The 17,670-nt window shown below is 35.6% G+C and overlaps 1 protein-coding gene across 1 annotated transcript in view; it reads left to right on the top strand.

The window, feature by feature from the left end:
- LOC149806886 (uncharacterized) overlaps positions 1–17,670 on the top strand; it is a 79,530-nt gene that overhangs the window by 43,294 nt on the left and 18,566 nt on the right. The window contains exons 10-11 of the mRNA XM_089959129.1: positions 8,002–8,147; positions 16,949–17,026. Of these exons, the coding sequence (XP_089815255.1) occupies positions 8,002–8,147; positions 16,949–17,026 (224 nt within the window). The remainder of the gene's footprint in view (positions 1–8,001; positions 8,148–16,948; positions 17,027–17,670) is intronic.

Raw genomic sequence — 17,670 nt, 5'->3', positions numbered from 1 at the left:
TGCTAGGGACAGCATTGCTTACTAGTAGACAGAATGTTCTCACTCTTCACTGTTATACCCATAGCATGTCCATTAGACATGGAGTACAGTGTAGAACCCATCTTTGTCTCACATGCTATAGATTTTACAGAAGTTGACAAGGCAGTGTCAATGTCTATACATCTGGCCATTCATTAATCTAGCAATAACTTTTGATTACAATTTTAAAAGGTGATCTCTTCTATTTACATCAATAGAGATTCACCCACAACTAGAGGGGAGAAACATCTGGATTTCAAAGGTGAAGGTCAAAGTTAGAAAGATCAGTGTTTAAATTTGAAGTGGGTGATCATTGGTTACATTTGTTTCATTTGACTGTTGTCTTAAATGAATTGTCTTCAGACATTGCACAGCTCATACACAATGAACACCAGATCCAGTTACCTTTTTATTTATTAATGTGTATATTGCATAGAGGGGCAGTCTGCTGCTGCTGCTGAATTTTGGTTAATTCTGTCTGTGATTGATTTAGTGGTAAGTAAATGGAACAACAGGGTTTGGTCTGAAACTCCCTCACAGAATGTTATGGATAATCCTTGAGTAAAGTTTCTTGAGCAGAAACCAATACAGCCCAGCGAAGACTGAGCTGTTTGGTAGTGAAGACTGGGCTGTTTGGTAGTGAAGACTGAGCTGTTTGGTAGTGAAGACTGAGCTGTTTGGTAGTGAAGACTGGGCTGTTTGGTAGTGAAGACTGGGCTGTTTGGTAGTGAAGACTGGGCTGTTTGGTAGTGAAGACTGAGCTGTTTGGTAGTGAAGACTGGGCTGTTTGGTAGTGAAGATTGGTAGTGAAGACTGGGCTGTTTGGTAGTGAAGACTGGGCTTTTTGGTAGTGAAGACTGAGCTGTTTGGTAGTGAAGACTGGGCTGTTTGGTAGTGAAGACTGAGCTGTTTGGTAGTGAAGACTGAGCTGTTTGGTAGTGAAGACTGGGCTGTTTGGTAGTGAAGGCTGGGCTGTTTGGTAGTGAAGATTGGTAGTGAAGACTGGGCTGTTTGGTAGTGAAGACTGGGCTGTTTGGTAGTGAAGACTGAGCTGTTTGGTAGTGAAGACTGGGCTGTTTGGTAGTGAAGACTGGGCTGTTCTGTTTCCATACATGGTTTATTTTTAGATTTGGTACATATATTTCATTTAGGAGATGAAATATCCCCAGGAGAGTGAAGCAACCAATTAAGATCGCCTGGGTTATCATGTAACTTGGTCCACAGCAACATTGTTTTGTTACATTTATATATAGTAGCTTTTTATAACTAAATGTTACTCTAGGTCCATGTAAATTATGCGTTAAAGCATATTATTTTAAATTTGTCTCAGAATTCGTAGATGGTATTATATGTACCTAGACACAGACCTCCCAACCCTTAAAATTTTGCCGTAAGTCTTACGAAAATTACCCTTAAAATATGGACTTATGGCATAAAGGCAAAAACTATGGAAAAATGATCATTGCCAAAAAATCCAGAAATTTTGTTTACCCATGTTTGATTTGGATCCAGGTTTCATATTAGAATTAGTGAAATTAGTCAGGGAACCAGACTAACTTATGGCAGTTCCTCAGATGTTTTAAACTGCACCTATTTGTTTATGTGAAGTGTCTGCATGACCAAACTGTTGATTATAGATTTTTTTTTAAAATGGCACCCAGCAAAGCGATGCATGTTTAAGACAAAAGGGAAAATAAGACTCTTGAAAATGTTAGTAATCAACAGAGAAGAATAAAAATATTCAAATTCTTGTGAATAAAAGCCTCAAGGAACACAATTAAGTTTATTGGACATAACGTGCCAATTTGAGTGTGAAATGGTAAAAAAAGAATTTTCAAGAATTATGTCAAGCTGAGAGACACAACAAGCCATTGAGTTGCATAGGGTCTGGAACTAAAGTTTGTGCAACTGTACTAGTGATAAATAAAGTCTACGTATATTTTACGCGCCTTTTAGTTGAACATAATGTTTATTGTTGCTGCATGTTTTGAATACCAAACTTTTAATTTTGTTTTCCAACTTTACAGTAGCACTTCATGCTATTTTATTACACCTTACTGAAAACTGGTCAAACATACATGAAAAAATCAACTGCCTTAATAAGACAAACTCATCAGGGTTGGCAGGTCTGCAGACATTGGTAATATTGAGGTTTGTTATATGTAGCAGAAGGTACATCAAACTGCATTTATGGGGGTGGGGGTTGGCAGTAGAGAGAGGAGATGGTTAAACTTGAGGTTTGTTATATGTAACAGAAGATACATCAAACTGTCTTTGTGGGAGTTGGGGGTTGGCAGTAGAGAGAGGAGATGGTTAAACTTGAGGTTTGTTATATGTAGCAGAAGATACATCAGACTGTCTTTGTGGTAGTGGGGGTTGGTGGTAGAGAGAGGAGATGGTTAAACTTGAGGTTTGTTATATGTAGCAGAAGATACATCAAACTGTCTTTGTGGGAGTGAGGTGTGGGGGTAGAGAGAGATGGTTAAACTTGAGGTTTGTTACATGTAGCAGAAGATACATCAAACTGTCTTTATTGTTTGGGGGGTGGAGGGTAGAGAGAGGAGATGGTTAAACTTGAGGTTTGTTACATGCAGCAGAAGATACATCAAACTGTCTTTGTGGGATTGGGGTATTGGGGTAGAGAGAGGAGATGGTTAAACTTGAGGTTTGTTACATGTAGCAGAAGATACATCAAACTGTCTTTGTGAGATTGGGGTGTCGGGGTAGAGAGAGGAGATGGTTAAAATTGCAGTTTGTTATATGCAGCAGAAGATACATCAAACTGTCTTTGTGGGATTGGGGTGTTGGGGTAGAGAGAGGAGATGGTTAAACTTGAGGTTTGTTACATGTAGCAGAAGATACATCAAACTGTCTTTGTGGGATTGGGGTGTTGGGGTAGAGAGAGGAGATGATTAAACTTGAGGTTTGTTATATGTAGCAGAAGATACATCAAACTGTCTTTGTGGGAGTGAGGTGTGGGGGTAGAGAGGAGATGGTTAAAATTGAGGTTATATGTAGCAGAAGATATATCAAACTTTGTGGGGAGTGGGGTGGGGGTTAAAGAGAGGAGATGGTTAAACTTGAGATTTGTTATTTGTAGCAAAAGATACATCAAACTGGGGGGGGGTGTTGGGGTGGAGGGTAGAGAGGAGATCGTTAAACTTGAAATTTGTTATATGTTGCAGAAGATACGTCAAACTGTCTTTATTGTTTGGCGGGTGGAGGGTAGAGGGAGGAGATGGTTCATAAAATTATTAATTCATGAACTCACAGGCAGATTCTGTCAGATTCTATCAGATTGTATCTATGTATCATGTATTTCTGTGAAGCTCCAGCAGTTGGAGCACTACTCATATTCTTAGCCTGTTTCACAAATATGTTCATGCGAAGAGTTCATTGGTACCATCCTTTGCAGTATACTGAAATTAATGGAAAGTTACTTTAATAAAAAAATCTGACAAAAAAGCAGCATGTCTGCATGATCTTCCCTTGGATGCGTTATTAACCATATATCGCTATAGCTGCATGCACAGAAACTTGATGAAAATTCAGTGGCAAAGGTGGCAAAATTGCACATACTCCAAGCACCAACTGTTTTGCATTAGTTTCACATGGGCTGTTGGTAAGAAAAAAGAATGTAGAAAAACCCTCTTAAAGTCTAAAACTATGATCTTGAAGATGACACCAAAACAATGAAATCTGACACATCCTCCAGGCTTTAAGTGATAAGAATACTACACAGCAAATTATGTGCCATTCTCATGCAATTTGCCCTCTAAATGACCTTGATCTTAGAGCTACCAACCTGCCAGCTGTATGATAAAGTGTGAAGCTAGATAAAATTTGTTAAAAATATGTGACGTTGTTAAAAGGTGACAAAATAGATAAGAAAGCAAGCCACTGACTTCTCTTGTTTTGGACCTTAACCTTGGGGACATTGGGTATAACTATGAATACATGAGACACTATCAAGTCCAGATATACAGCAGGCTAAAGTTCCATGAAAATACCTTCATCGGTTCAAATGTTATCACTGTACATATGCAAAGGTTGCAGATTTATATTTTCCCTGGCTGTGACCTTATGGCTAGAGACTTAAGTCATGGCTATGGTATTTCTAAGTATGATATTGAACTGGCTCAAGTTTCATTCAAATATCTTCAGTAATTGAAAAGTTATCCTCCAGAAAATGAACAAAATCACTTCATTACTTTTTCCCTTGCCTTGCGACAAGGTTGATGTAAATGATATGTGACACACCATATAATCAAGGCATATACATGAACAGAGTGTCATGAAATCTCTACAGTTGTCACAAAGATATGGGCTGTATCATTATACACACATTCTTAAGAATTTAATTGAATACCTTAACAATTATGATAGAACCATGAAAGTGGTATATAAAACACTGACAGATTATCTTGGATATCAGTATATTCAGTTTCATCTCTCTAAATATTGGTATATGCATATTGATTGGCATGTGATCATAACTTTGTGGCTAAGATTATGAAAGTCGCAAAAAGTAAGGATGTAAAATTTGTAAAGTTGAATAATACTACTGTTAATGACTTTATGTTACAGCCATGACAGTATAAGAAAGTAACATTGAGATTACCGTGACATTAACTTTGCAGATAGAATTTTGATAATGGTACAAGACACACAGTCCAAAATATTTTATTTTCTTTACTCAAGCAACTTCTGAACAACAGCCCAGCTATGAAAAATAACATTGATCTTTCACATTTGATCATAAAAGTGTGTTGTGACATGGCCTTAGGTCAAGATGCTTGAATGTATATATTTTTTCCATCTCACTGTCATTGAGAATTTGTGAGCTAGAGACATGTTGACCTATGACCTAAACCTTGATGAAAATACCATGAAGGGAAAAAATGCATTCAGAAGTTATGATTTAATCATACAACTATCTTCATTGAATTTAGAGTTACAGTCTTAATATAAAAGGTGAGTAAATTTTACACATGACTTTGATCTTGCTGACAGACTCAGTGTTTTATCAAATGGCTTCATGTAAGTCATTTGACTCATAATTACAAAAAGACAGTGAGTCAGAATCCAAAACCTATGAGTTTTATTCAAGCCGATGATCAGTCTTCAGTAGTTTTTAAAAATAATGATATCATTTAAACGACAAAAATATTAGTTATATAGTGTAACTAAAGCCAAGGCATGTTTTCTAAATACTTTTATGCAAGAAAACATTACACTAGGTAGAAGTGACTAGAAGGTATTAATCTGACTAGCAGGCAGAGAAGAGTTTATCCCACACATCATGCCATGTTTTCAAGGAGGAAGTCTTTGGAATGTAACTCTGACTCAGTAAACTGTTCACAATTTAACAAATCATTTCATGTTTTTAAGTTCATAGATTCTTCTCTCTTCTGTTTTCCATTTCTTCCTCAAAATTGATGGTACTTCAGTCTTCCCCATCAATCTTGATAAGCATCAGATTTCTCTTTTTCCATCCCAAGCCTATTCCTAAAGGTGGTTAAGATCCTGTTCTGGACAGAGAATTTTACTTGACTTCTTTTTGAAAATGTAGCCAGCTGTATGTTTTCAACCATTGCTGCACAGAATTGTTTTATCTTACAAGTAACCATTATCTCATCATAGGATGATGATGGCTCCACTGGTTTGATAACATTACTGTTATCATTAGTCTGTTGTAAATGGGGTCCAAAAGATAATTTCATTTGTTTCAGATTTATTTTAATTTCTTTTTGCCTTTTGACGCCATTTTCAGTTGAATGCTGACGGTATCTTGGAAAAACGTAGTCCAAGTTTCCTCTAACCCTTGCCACCCCATTTTTGATATTTGGACATTTATGTTGGGGTGTACAATCAAAGTCCATTTCCTATCGAAAAGTTGGAATTTGCCGACAAAATCTGGTGTCAGCATGGGGTAGCCACTTAGTAATCAGCCCAGCAAACTTGAACCACCTTTCATCAAGATATACCTGCATGAAATAGATAGGAATATGATTTATTTTCTCAGAAATTGCGATCATAGCATTCGTTATGTATTTAATCCACTGACAGATAAGACAAAAGTACATTGTTGCTAAAATTTGACCAGGATCTGGCCATTTGCATTCCTAGTCACGTGACTACACAACCTGCATATCAATGGGGGCACTCTACAGATATTATGAACTTTGGAGAAAGTGGTGGGTGTAAGGTGAAGTTGTTTACATTTGCAACATGCACAATGGACAGAATGTTGGAATACCTCTATGTTACTTTCATGTACTGTGGCTGAAATTTCATTAGATATTGTACTTGTGGAAATTGTAAATGATCTAAGCACACAGCTAACTAAAATGATTGCTTCCTTGTGCCAAAACAAATCAGCCTGAATTAATCTAAAGTACACTATATTTGGCAGTTGTTAAAATAGGGAAAATGAATTTTGTTAGACTAGACAATAACAGCTTCTGAAAATGCAATGAATGAATTACCAAATATATCAAATGCAACAAAACTTGTCAGCTCTTTTTCTTACAATTTACATCTGAACTCCGGGATGTGAAAATGACCACGCGGAGCTAGCAGTTTTTTGAGAGGTGCACATTTGAAGTAAGGCCAAGCTGTATACTCTATAACCCATATTACACCGAACAATCATATACCAAAATAAAGGGAGTTAAAGGTTCTTTGAATGATACCTAAGATAAACAAGGTCCTTTTTAAATAGCCAGTATAACCAGTGAGGACACTGGGAAATTTTCTTTAAAATTCTAACCCAATGTAAAATACAAAACTGGTGAGTGCCACCAATGATATCAGGGGTCATGCAGTCATGTGATATCAACAATAAACCATTTCTAATGTTGCTGTTGGAAAACAAACTGAACATAATAATAAAATTCACATAATTTTTATAGAAAAATGAAGAAAAAAATTCTTAAAATATTTATTGTAAAAACAACAACAGAAAATCTGTAAATGTTGCAGCAGTTTGAAGAAAACCAGATTCACTTCACAGAGAGGACATGTCAATGTGGTAGTCATGTGACACCAACAAAACCATCGCTGATTTTATGCAAGATGACCTTGTATTAATGGTTCCACAAAGAAGTGGCACGTGTTTGGATGTAGATGCAATTTGTGTTCTTGCCACAACAGTAACTGTTGGTCTTGGTGGGACTGAAATCACAACATAAACCATTGTAGGTGCACCAATCAGAACAATTGTCAGGGCTATTTTGATAGTACAGTGGTGGTGCTAGCAAATTAATTTTGATGCAGCTGGATTCATGAGTATGTGTCTATTCTGAATTGTTAGGAGCTGCATAGTCTACTTAGAGTTTCCTGGAATTTTATATTATTTCATAATATGCAGTAGTGCTCCTTTAATACTGAAAGTTATGAAGAATATTGATTGACTAGTAAAATTGTATGAAAATATTCCTTGGTTTGGTCCTGAAATTTGTAAGAATTTGTAAACAACAAATCCAGCTCTCTACTCTTATAAAAATCCTACAAATGAACCACAGGCTTTTTACATCGCAGTGAAAACATGTCATTGCATATAAATTTGCAACATGATATATGTAGCCTACACCCTCATTAAAACCAACAAAAAACATAAAAGCAATACAAATGACATCTACCCATGAATATACCCATTTTTAGGAGATATCTGAATAAAACTTCACTTTTGGACATGATAGGAAATGTCCTTTTTTTGTTTTGTTCTGTTGGTATTTTTTTAGGTCATAATACTGTCTTGTTCACATTTTTTTGTAAAATATTAGAATGATGTAAAATAGTGTTGTTTTGGAATATTCTGTAGCATAATTATCTGAAAGAAAATAATACCTTTTATTTTTTTAAACAGTCTAAAAAAGTTATGACTTCACTAAATTTGCAAAACTTCATATACGATTATTCCATACATGATTATATTATGTGGTTTATTGTATCAGTGCTGTGTCTACTCTTATTTTGTAGAAGATAACCTGAGTACCTCTCAGCTACAGAAATGGCTATGTATTTTGACTGAAGAGGGGTCAGAAGTGTCCACCAGCTGTGATATAGCCATACCACTTTTTGAGCAAATATGTCATCTGTTATTCACACAGCATCCAGGCATACTAGTTAGTACAAATAGTATCTCTTTAATTCCAAATGCCATGTAACAAACACAACATGTGTCTCTGCAGATAGTCTGGCATCCCATGTTAATCTCAATAACACATCTTCTCAAAATCTATTAATTTTAAATACACATTTTCCCATTTTTGTATGTTCCGAACTTTGTAATTTTCTTTTCAAGACAAAAAGAAATTTCAGCAGTAGGAACAATAGCAAAAACAAGCAGAGGAAAACAATAGGAACAACTACAACTAGGATAGTAACATTGGCTTACTTATCATGTATTGTTCTTACATTTTTATTCCAAGTTGGATTTTTAGATAAATGCAAGACAAGATTCAGTCTTTGACTGGTTGGTTATAACTCCAGTAGTCTTTGATTGGTTGGTTATAACTCTAGTAGTCTTTGACTGGTTGGTTATAACTCTAGTAGTTAACATAAGTGTCAATCTAAACATGCAGCATCTTTTATTATATGAATGAACATTACCTGTGAAAATAGCATACCAGCCAAATCAATGTGTGTCACATGGAAAACAATTTTGAACTATCAAACTCCACAATGTGACATTGTTAGAAAAAATTGAAGAGGAGTGGAGATGGATGTGTACACATTGTTAAACACTTGTACAATTCAAAGGAATATCCTCAGTGAAATAGAAATAGAAGGTATAATAGCATTTATAGATTCACAGTCATAAAATCTTAGCAAAATCTTAGTTTTGTCATTGTGTAAAGGTCAAATAGTTCTGTTTTGGTATCAATAATTAATATCAGTATTTTCCCTTAAATTTAAAATTTCTGTGATATATGGAGGTTTTTTATATCAATTTTTAATCAGTATACATTTTCATTGCATACTGTTGACTCCCCCTTTCAACCATAAAATCTACATATAAAAGTGTAATAAACCATCCACTCTTTAGAACATTGGTAGGTATGAAAAAGGAAATAAAAGTGATGGCCGGTCTTTTTTCCTGTGATGACTGGGCTTTTCATGAAAGGTTATTTGGATTTTATATGGATAATAATTATCCATGAAATTTATATCCACCACAAATAAGTATTTCCTGATTTATTATTAAGGTAAACAGTGTGACTACATGAAATTGAATCCCCATGAAATCACCTATTTACTTACAAACCTCCAAATTTTGTTTCCTACAAATATATCAGATTTTCCAGATTACATATATATATATATATATATATATATATATATATATATATATATATATATATATATATATATATATATATATATATATATATATATATCATTTGAGGGGAAGGGGTATATTCAGATTAAATATTGAGTTAAACAAAACTGGACCCCACAAAGATGGAGTGGCACTGCCTGTAATGCTAGCCATGGTGAACCCGATGTTCTGTCAAAACGGATGTAATTTGAGGCTTTTCTTCTGGTCAATCTGGAAACCTCTGAAATGATATTTGCAAGTAAACAAAATGAAGCCTTTTTGCCAAAAGTGATATGGTGCCAATAGTTTTTGGCAGAGGGGGGTATGTTTTTGCTAGCCCTAGCACCTGTCTTTATCTTTCTTTTTTTCTATCTTTATTTCTTTATCTCTTTTGTAAAGAAAAACCAGGAACAATTAAGTCACCCCTGTCGATTTAAATGGGGGGGGGGGGTTGGATCTAGCCATGCTGGAAGACAGAGTTTTTGATAAATGACAAGCAACAAAGCAAAACCTTTTTCAACCAAAAACAAAGCCTTCACACACAAATTCAGCCTCTATGAATGTGCTTGCTGGATGATGTCCATCCATGTAGCACATTTATTTAATTGGAGACATGGGAATTGTATGCCATACCATCATATATATGTTGTGTAAAAGTCAACTCACATGCCAGTGGAAGATATTGGGCTGGTTAGAGTGCTATGGCAACATCACCTACTATGTAGTGCACATGTACAGAGACAGAAGGGTTGTAAGCATGGGCACCTGCACATAGGGGCAAGGTGGGGTATTTGCCTCCACACACACACACACACACACCCGTATCACCTCAAAACATGTTTTGGCCTACATCCATAAAACTTGTTTGCTGACCACTACATGTTTGAGCCCATCCCTCACCCTCAAAAATAATTTTAAGGGTGTTTCCATGCTGGAATTATTGGACAGGCACCACAGCCATCCACCATCTATGCAAAAAGTGTTTTTTGAGACATCAGACAAACTGCAAAACATCAAAACAAAGAGGGGCCCCGAGTGGTCTAAAGTGCTCACCATTCTGGATCACTGCCATCTCACCTCTGTCTGCGTGGGTTCGAGTCCAAGGCTCAGCTAGCAGGGGTACGTGGGAAAGCCTGCCAGTAGCTTCTCGGTGGTTCTTCCCTGGGATTTCCAGGGTTCTTCCTCCACCAGTTATACTGGCCGCCATGTATAGCCTATCTTGTGCTGAAAAATGGTGTTAAGCCCTATAACAACAACAACAACATCAAAACAAAGGTTAGATAGCAAATATAGGTAGTTTTTAACCGAGCTTCAGGGGCTAGAACAGATATTTAAAACCCTGAAAGTATCAGTATGGGAGAATTTAGAATCATCACACTTTAAATGTGCCTGTGGAACAACAACACTCATCAGAAGTTTTATTTAGACAAAAGCTGTATGCTAAGAAACACTGCACCTGCACTTATGAAGTTGACAATGAGTGACAGCAGCAAGCAATTCAATTTTCATTCAGTCAAAAATTGTGTGCTAAGTCATACTGCATCTACACATGCGAGGTCAACAGTGGGTGGCAGCAGCCAACAATTAATTTTAGTTTAAACACTTTTTGCACAAAGTTCATGTGACATACATGACTACACCCAGCAAAATTTTTCATTTAGACAAACGTTATGCACTAAGTTATACCTTGTCATACACACAGATTGTGAGGTTGCAAAATGCTAAGTGCCAAGCAAGTCATAGTAAACAGAACAAATCATGCTTAAACAGTATAATGAAATGCTTGAGTTGATGCAGATAACCATGAGGAGGAAAGCAGCCCCACCTTCAACCACAACCAAGCCAATCCCATTCACCAGGTGTTGAAGCCCCATTCAGCCCACAAATTTCTGTTTAAACCAGCATCAGCCCCTGGCACCAATTCCTGCCAGCCTCCATAATCCTCATGGCTGATGCCCCAGCCAAGCTGTCAAAGACTGCCACTGCATTAACCCCAACACCAAGCCAGCCCCAGTGAACACCCCACTGTTAGCCTCTACAGCACCCAGAGCCTTCCAAGCAACAGTCCAGGCAGCAAGGAACCAAAGAGTCTGCCCTGGTGGCAACAGCAGACCCCACCTAATGTCATGCCCCTGTCAGTGCCACAACACTCTCTTGTGTGCAGAAGGCAAGACTATCCAGGAAAGCCGCTGCTGACACCATGGTGGTGAACAACATAGCCACAATCCTAGTGGGCCACCCCCAGGAAGCTGATCCATTGCAGCTGTTCAGGGCCATAACCCCCAGCAGCATTATCAACATTCTTAAAAAGTAGATTTTGGCATGGCAAAATTGGTGTTAAATTTAACTTCATCTTAAGGTGCTGCTTGAAAACCAACAACTGATCAAGACACGATCATTAGCAACAGAGTATCTGCATAGCAAACATGGAGCTGCAGTTCTTACAGTACCTACCATTTCATAGCAATGATATCCACACACCAATTGAGGTGCCAATGTGGACTATCAGTAATGTGCAAAATGAAGACAACCACAGCTTTGAATGGGTCTTGTTTCCCACCCTTCACACAGCTAATATTTGCACTTAGCACATTAGTATGCCCAGTACCAAGGTGAGGTCTGATTTGATAAACTCAAGTTCCAAATGAAGGTGTCAAATAGATTTATATATCAAAGCCTTAACCCAAATATTACCATTAACATCCATGGTTGGGACTGGGTGCTATATCCCCTTTACATAATGGACTAGGTGCTGGAAAAGAACATGAAGTTTCCTTCTTCTAATCTTCAATGCTAGAAAGCAGCAGTATGTGTTTATTAAAGACCACTCCTGAATGGTGTACAAAAATAGGTAACATAATGATCACAAGCATGTTTGCAAGTGCCAAGACATCAGCAATAAGCCACAGCCAGCCACCTTCCTGGAGCCAACAACATGGAAAATATTTCTCTTTAGGCCATCTCCAGTTCATTGACATTCTCCAGTTTTGAACATCTCCCTGGCTAAAGAGGCCACAAACCTCCCCAGGAACACCATTTAGATAGCCAGCCAGTATACCAAACACATTGTCTCTCTCCAGATCCAAAATGGTGTCTACATGGATTGCTGGGAACAATTTGATGAGCTGCAGTTACCACCCATTGAGACTTTCAACAGCAACCTCATTTGAGACTATATCTCACATGTGATGAACCACCTTCTACTGCAAGACCATGAGCAACTACTTTTACCCCAACCTGTGAATACATGTACTCCTCCTGGTTGAATTGTTTGAAAATGTATGCAAGACCATGCCTAATCCCTGCAACATAGACCTGCCCCATTACTTTGCCACTTAAAACCACACAGACATCAACATGCAACTCTTTGTTGGTCATACAGGAGGACTGGCTGTCCAACTAACTGCATGAACTAGTTGAAAGTTGGGTGGGTGCTACACTATCTGTAGGAAACTAATGACCAATCTGAAGACCAAAGAGTATTACATCATCCACTTGAGGATCCTCCAGTTCATCAAGAGCTTTGGCATAAGGGTCACCAAGGTCCACAGGGCACTTCAACCAAAGATCTTTGATGGTGCCCTGCATAAGAACAAGGACCAGGGATCCAAGGCCACCATTGAAGCCAAAAAAAGCATAGAAAACCTGCAAAAGTGTATCTGCAAGGACCTGGTTCATGAAGGAGTTCAAGAGATAAAGCTGCAGCAATGAATAGCCAACCGAGCCTTCCAAACCCATAAGATATTTTATGGCAACAGAGTAGAAGTCTACCAAATTGCAACTCACCCACCTGGTTTACATAGAGAATATCAAAATATCTGCTGTATGAATTTTATTACAGCCAGATAAAGGCCTGTTATGGATCTAAAGGTCTGAGCTCCTGTACATGAACATGGACAGCTGTTCTAGATTGAAATGAAGAACATTTACAAAGACATGAACAAGATGGCCCACCTGAACAACACAAGGAACTTTCCAGCATCAAAAGTGATGTCAACCAAAAGATTATTGGAAAGTTCACAGATGAGTACAATGGCACACCCATGGCCGAGTTTGTAGGCCTTCAACCCAGGATGTACTCCATCTTGTGAGTTGAGCTCATAGAGGCCCAGTGAGCTAAGGCATATCAAGAGCCATGGTTATGGCTGACTGTGGCACAAAGGTGAAGTTTGATAGCGACATTTTTGATGGAGTTAATTTGAGTACATTTGAGAACTTTAAACCAAAGGCAGATAGTTTATTGCCCTATCCCTCATGGTATTTGGATGATAGATGTGTAATTTATATATTTTTAAAATGCTACTGGTACTTGTATTTGCCTAATTAACAGGCAGTTGAAAGATACATTATCCGGCAGTTCAATGTTAACTATTATCTCCTACATTTGAGAGACATATTACCATATATATCTACTTATAAGTTGAGTCCAACTGCATACAACATAGACCCTGATCAGCCGTCATGTGATAAGCTGGCAAACTAGTCTGTTGTTTCTTCAGATGATTACTCTTAACAAACTACACTGTGGCAGATCTGGGTCTGTGCAGTTTGATGTTTGACTCGACTTACAAGCAAGTATATACACTATCCACATGTGGCATATGAACTTCATTTTTCACATTCTTTTACTGATTAAGTGAGTCAACATTTTCATGAAAATAATTATTCTTTGCTATTACAATGTCATGCGATTTTATCACAAATTATATTTTGCTCTGAAATAAATGTAACTGTTTATTGTCATACAGTTTGCTCCTGACAACCCACAATTTTAAAGATTGTAATTGTATCTATTGTCATACAATTGACTCCTGACAACCCACTAATTTAAATAAAGATTATACTTATGTCTGTTGTCATGCATTTTGCTCCTGAAAACACTTATTTGAATAAAGATTATAATTGTGCCTACCATCATGCAATTTGCTCCTGACAACACACTAATTTGAATAAAGATTGTAATTATGTCTCTTGTCATACAATTTGCTCCTGAAAACCCACTAATTTAAATAAAAATTGTAATTATGTCTCTTGTCATACAATTTGCTCCTGAAAACTCACTAATTTAAATAAAAATCGTAATTGTGCTATCTGACAACCTACTAATTTGAATAAAGATTGTAATTGTGTCTATAGCCATTCGGTTTGCTCCAGTAAACCCACTAATTTAAATAAAAATTGTAATTATGTCTCTTGTCATACAATTTGCTCCTGAAAACTCACTAATTTAAATAAAAATCGTAATTGTGCTATCTGACAACCTACTAATTTGAATAAAGATTGTAATTGTGTCTATAGCCATTTAGTTTGCTCCAGTAAACCCACTAATTTAAATAAAAATTGTAATTATGTCTCTTGTCATACAATTTGCTCCTGAAAACTCACTAATTTAAATAAAAATTGTAATTATGTCTCTTGTCATACAATTTGCTCCTGAAAACTCACTAATTTAAATAAAAATCGTAATTGTGCTATCTGACAACCTACTAATTTGAATAAAGATTGTAATTGTGTCTATAGCCATTCAGTTTGCTCCAGTAAACCCACTAATTTAAATAAAAATTGTAATTATGTCTCTTGTCATACAATTTGCTCCTGAAAACTCACTAATTTAAATAAAAATTGTAATTATGTCTCTTGTCATACAATTTGCTCCTGAAAACTCACTAATTTAAATAAAAATCGTAATTGTGCTATCTGACAACCTACTAATTTGAATAAAGATTGTAATTGTGTCTATAGCCATTCAGTTTGCTCCAGTAAACCCACTAATTTAAATAAAAATTGTAATTATGTCTCTTGTCATACAATTTGCTCCTGAAAACTCACTAATTTAAATAAAAATCGTAATTGTGCTATCTGACAACCTACTAATTTGAATAAAGATTGTAATTGTGTCTATAGCCATTCAGTTTGCTCCAGTAAACCCACTAATTTAAATAAAAATTGTAATTATGTCTCTTGTCATACAATTTGCTCCTGAAAACTCACTAATTTAAATAAAAATCGTAATTGTGCTATCTGACAACCTACTAATTTGAATAAAGATTGTAATTGTGTCTATAGCCATTCAGTTTGCTCCAGTAAACCCACTAATTTAAATAAAAATTGTAATTATGTCTCTTGTCATACAATTTGCTCCTGAAAACTCACTAATTTAAATAAAAATCGTAATTGTGCTATCTGACAACCTACTAATTTGAATAAAGATTGTAATTGTGTCTATAGCCATTCAGTTTGCTCCAGTAAACCCACTAATTTAAATAAAAATTGTAATTATGTCTCTTGTCATACAATTTGCTCCTGAAAACTCACTAATTTAAATAAAAATCGTAATTGTGCTATCTGACAACCTACTAATTTGAATAAAGATTGTAATTGTGTCTATAGCCATTCAGTTTGCTCCAGTAAACCCACTAATTTAAATAAAAATTGTAATTATGTCTCTTGTCATACAATTTGCTCCTGAAAACTCACTAGTTTAAATAAAAATTGTAATTATGTCTCTTGTCATACAATTTGCTCCTGAAAACTCACTAATTTAAATAAAAATCGTAATTGTGCTATCTGACAACCTACTAATTTGAATAAAGATTGTAATTGTGTCTATAGCCATTCAGTTTGCTCCAGTAAACCCACTAATTTAAATAAAAATTGTAATTATGTCTCTTGTCATACAATTTGCTCCTGAAAACTCACTAATTTAAATAAAAATCGTAATTGTGCTATCTGACAACCTACTAATTTGAATAAAGATTGTAATTGTGTCTATAGCCATTCAGTTTGCTCCAGTAAACCCACTAATTTAAATAAAAATTGTAATTATGTCTCTTGTCATACAATTTGCTCCTGAAAACTCACTAATTTAAATAAAAATTGTAATTATGTCTCTTGTCATACAATTTGCTCCTGAAAACTCACTAATTTAAATAAAAATTGTAATTGTGCTATCTGACAACCTACTAATTTGAATAAAGATTGTAATTGTGTCTATAGCCATTCAGTTTGCTCCAGTAAACCCACTAATTTAAATAAAAATTGTAATTATGTCTCTTGTCATACAATTTGCTCCTGAAAACTCACTAATTTAAATAAAAATCGTAATTGTGCTATCTGACAACCTACTAATTTGAATCAGATTGCAATTGTATGTATGGTCATACAATTTGCACCTGACGATGCATTCATTTAAATAAAGCTTGTAATTGTGTCCATCTGACAACCCATTAATTTGAATCAAGATTGTAATTGTGTCTCTTGTTCTACATTTTACTCCAGACAAACCACTAATTTGAATTAAGATTGTAATTGTGTCTCTTGTTCTACATTTTACTCCAGACAACCCACTAATTTGAATTAAGATTGTAATTGTGTCTCTTGTTCTACATTTTACTCCAGACAACCCACTAATTTGAATAGAGACTGTAATTGTCTTTTGTTCTTTAATTTGCTCTTGACAACCCATTAATTTGAATAAAGATATATATTGAAACATAGTTAATAGAGTGTGTCTATTAAACTAAATCAAATTCTTCAAGTTCTCTGATTATGCGGCATATAAGAGTTACATATTCTCTTTTTTAAAATAATTCTGCTTTATTTCAGCTGAAATTTGTGAAGAGGTGTCAGATGGTTTGTGACCAAAGAGTCGGTGTGTCAGCTTTCATCAGGAAGCGGCAAACTGTAAGTTTTGAGTCATTTAAATATAACTAGATGATGTAAATAAATTATAACTAGATTATAATATTTGGTACTTTATAATAGTTTGTGCTGTATGTTTGGCATTATTGGATTTTAATGTTGCTTTATATTGGGCATTATTGGATTTTAATAGTGCTTTATATTGGGCATTATTGGATTTTAATGGTGCTTTATATTGGGCATTATTGGATTTTAATGGTGCTTTATATTGGGCATTGGATTTTTAAAAGTGCTTTATATTAGGCATTATTGGATTTTAATTGTGCTTTATATTGGGCAGTATTGGATTTTAATGGTGCTTTATATTGGGCATTGGATTTTAATAGTGCTTTGTATTGGGCATTATTGGATTTTAATAGTGCTTTATATTGGGCATTATTGGATTTTAATAGTGCTTTATATTAGGCATTATTGGATTTTAATTGTGCTTTATATTGGGCAGTATTGGATTTTAATGGTGCTTTATATTGGGCATTGGATTTTAATAGTGCTTTATATTGGGCATTATTGGATTTTAATAGTGCTTTATATTGGGCATTATTGGATTTTAATGGTGCTTTATATTGGGCATTATTGGATTTTAATGGTGCTTTATATTGGGCATTGGACTTTAATAGTGCTTTATA

Source organism: Sinohyriopsis cumingii, chromosome 1 (assembly GCF_028554795.1).
Source record: "Sinohyriopsis cumingii isolate HCF-2022 chromosome 1, ASM2855479v2, whole genome shotgun sequence".
Lineage (NCBI taxonomy): Eukaryota > Metazoa > Mollusca > Bivalvia > Unionida > Unionidae > Sinohyriopsis > Sinohyriopsis cumingii.
This window is presented reverse-complemented; position numbering and strand designations above follow the sequence as displayed.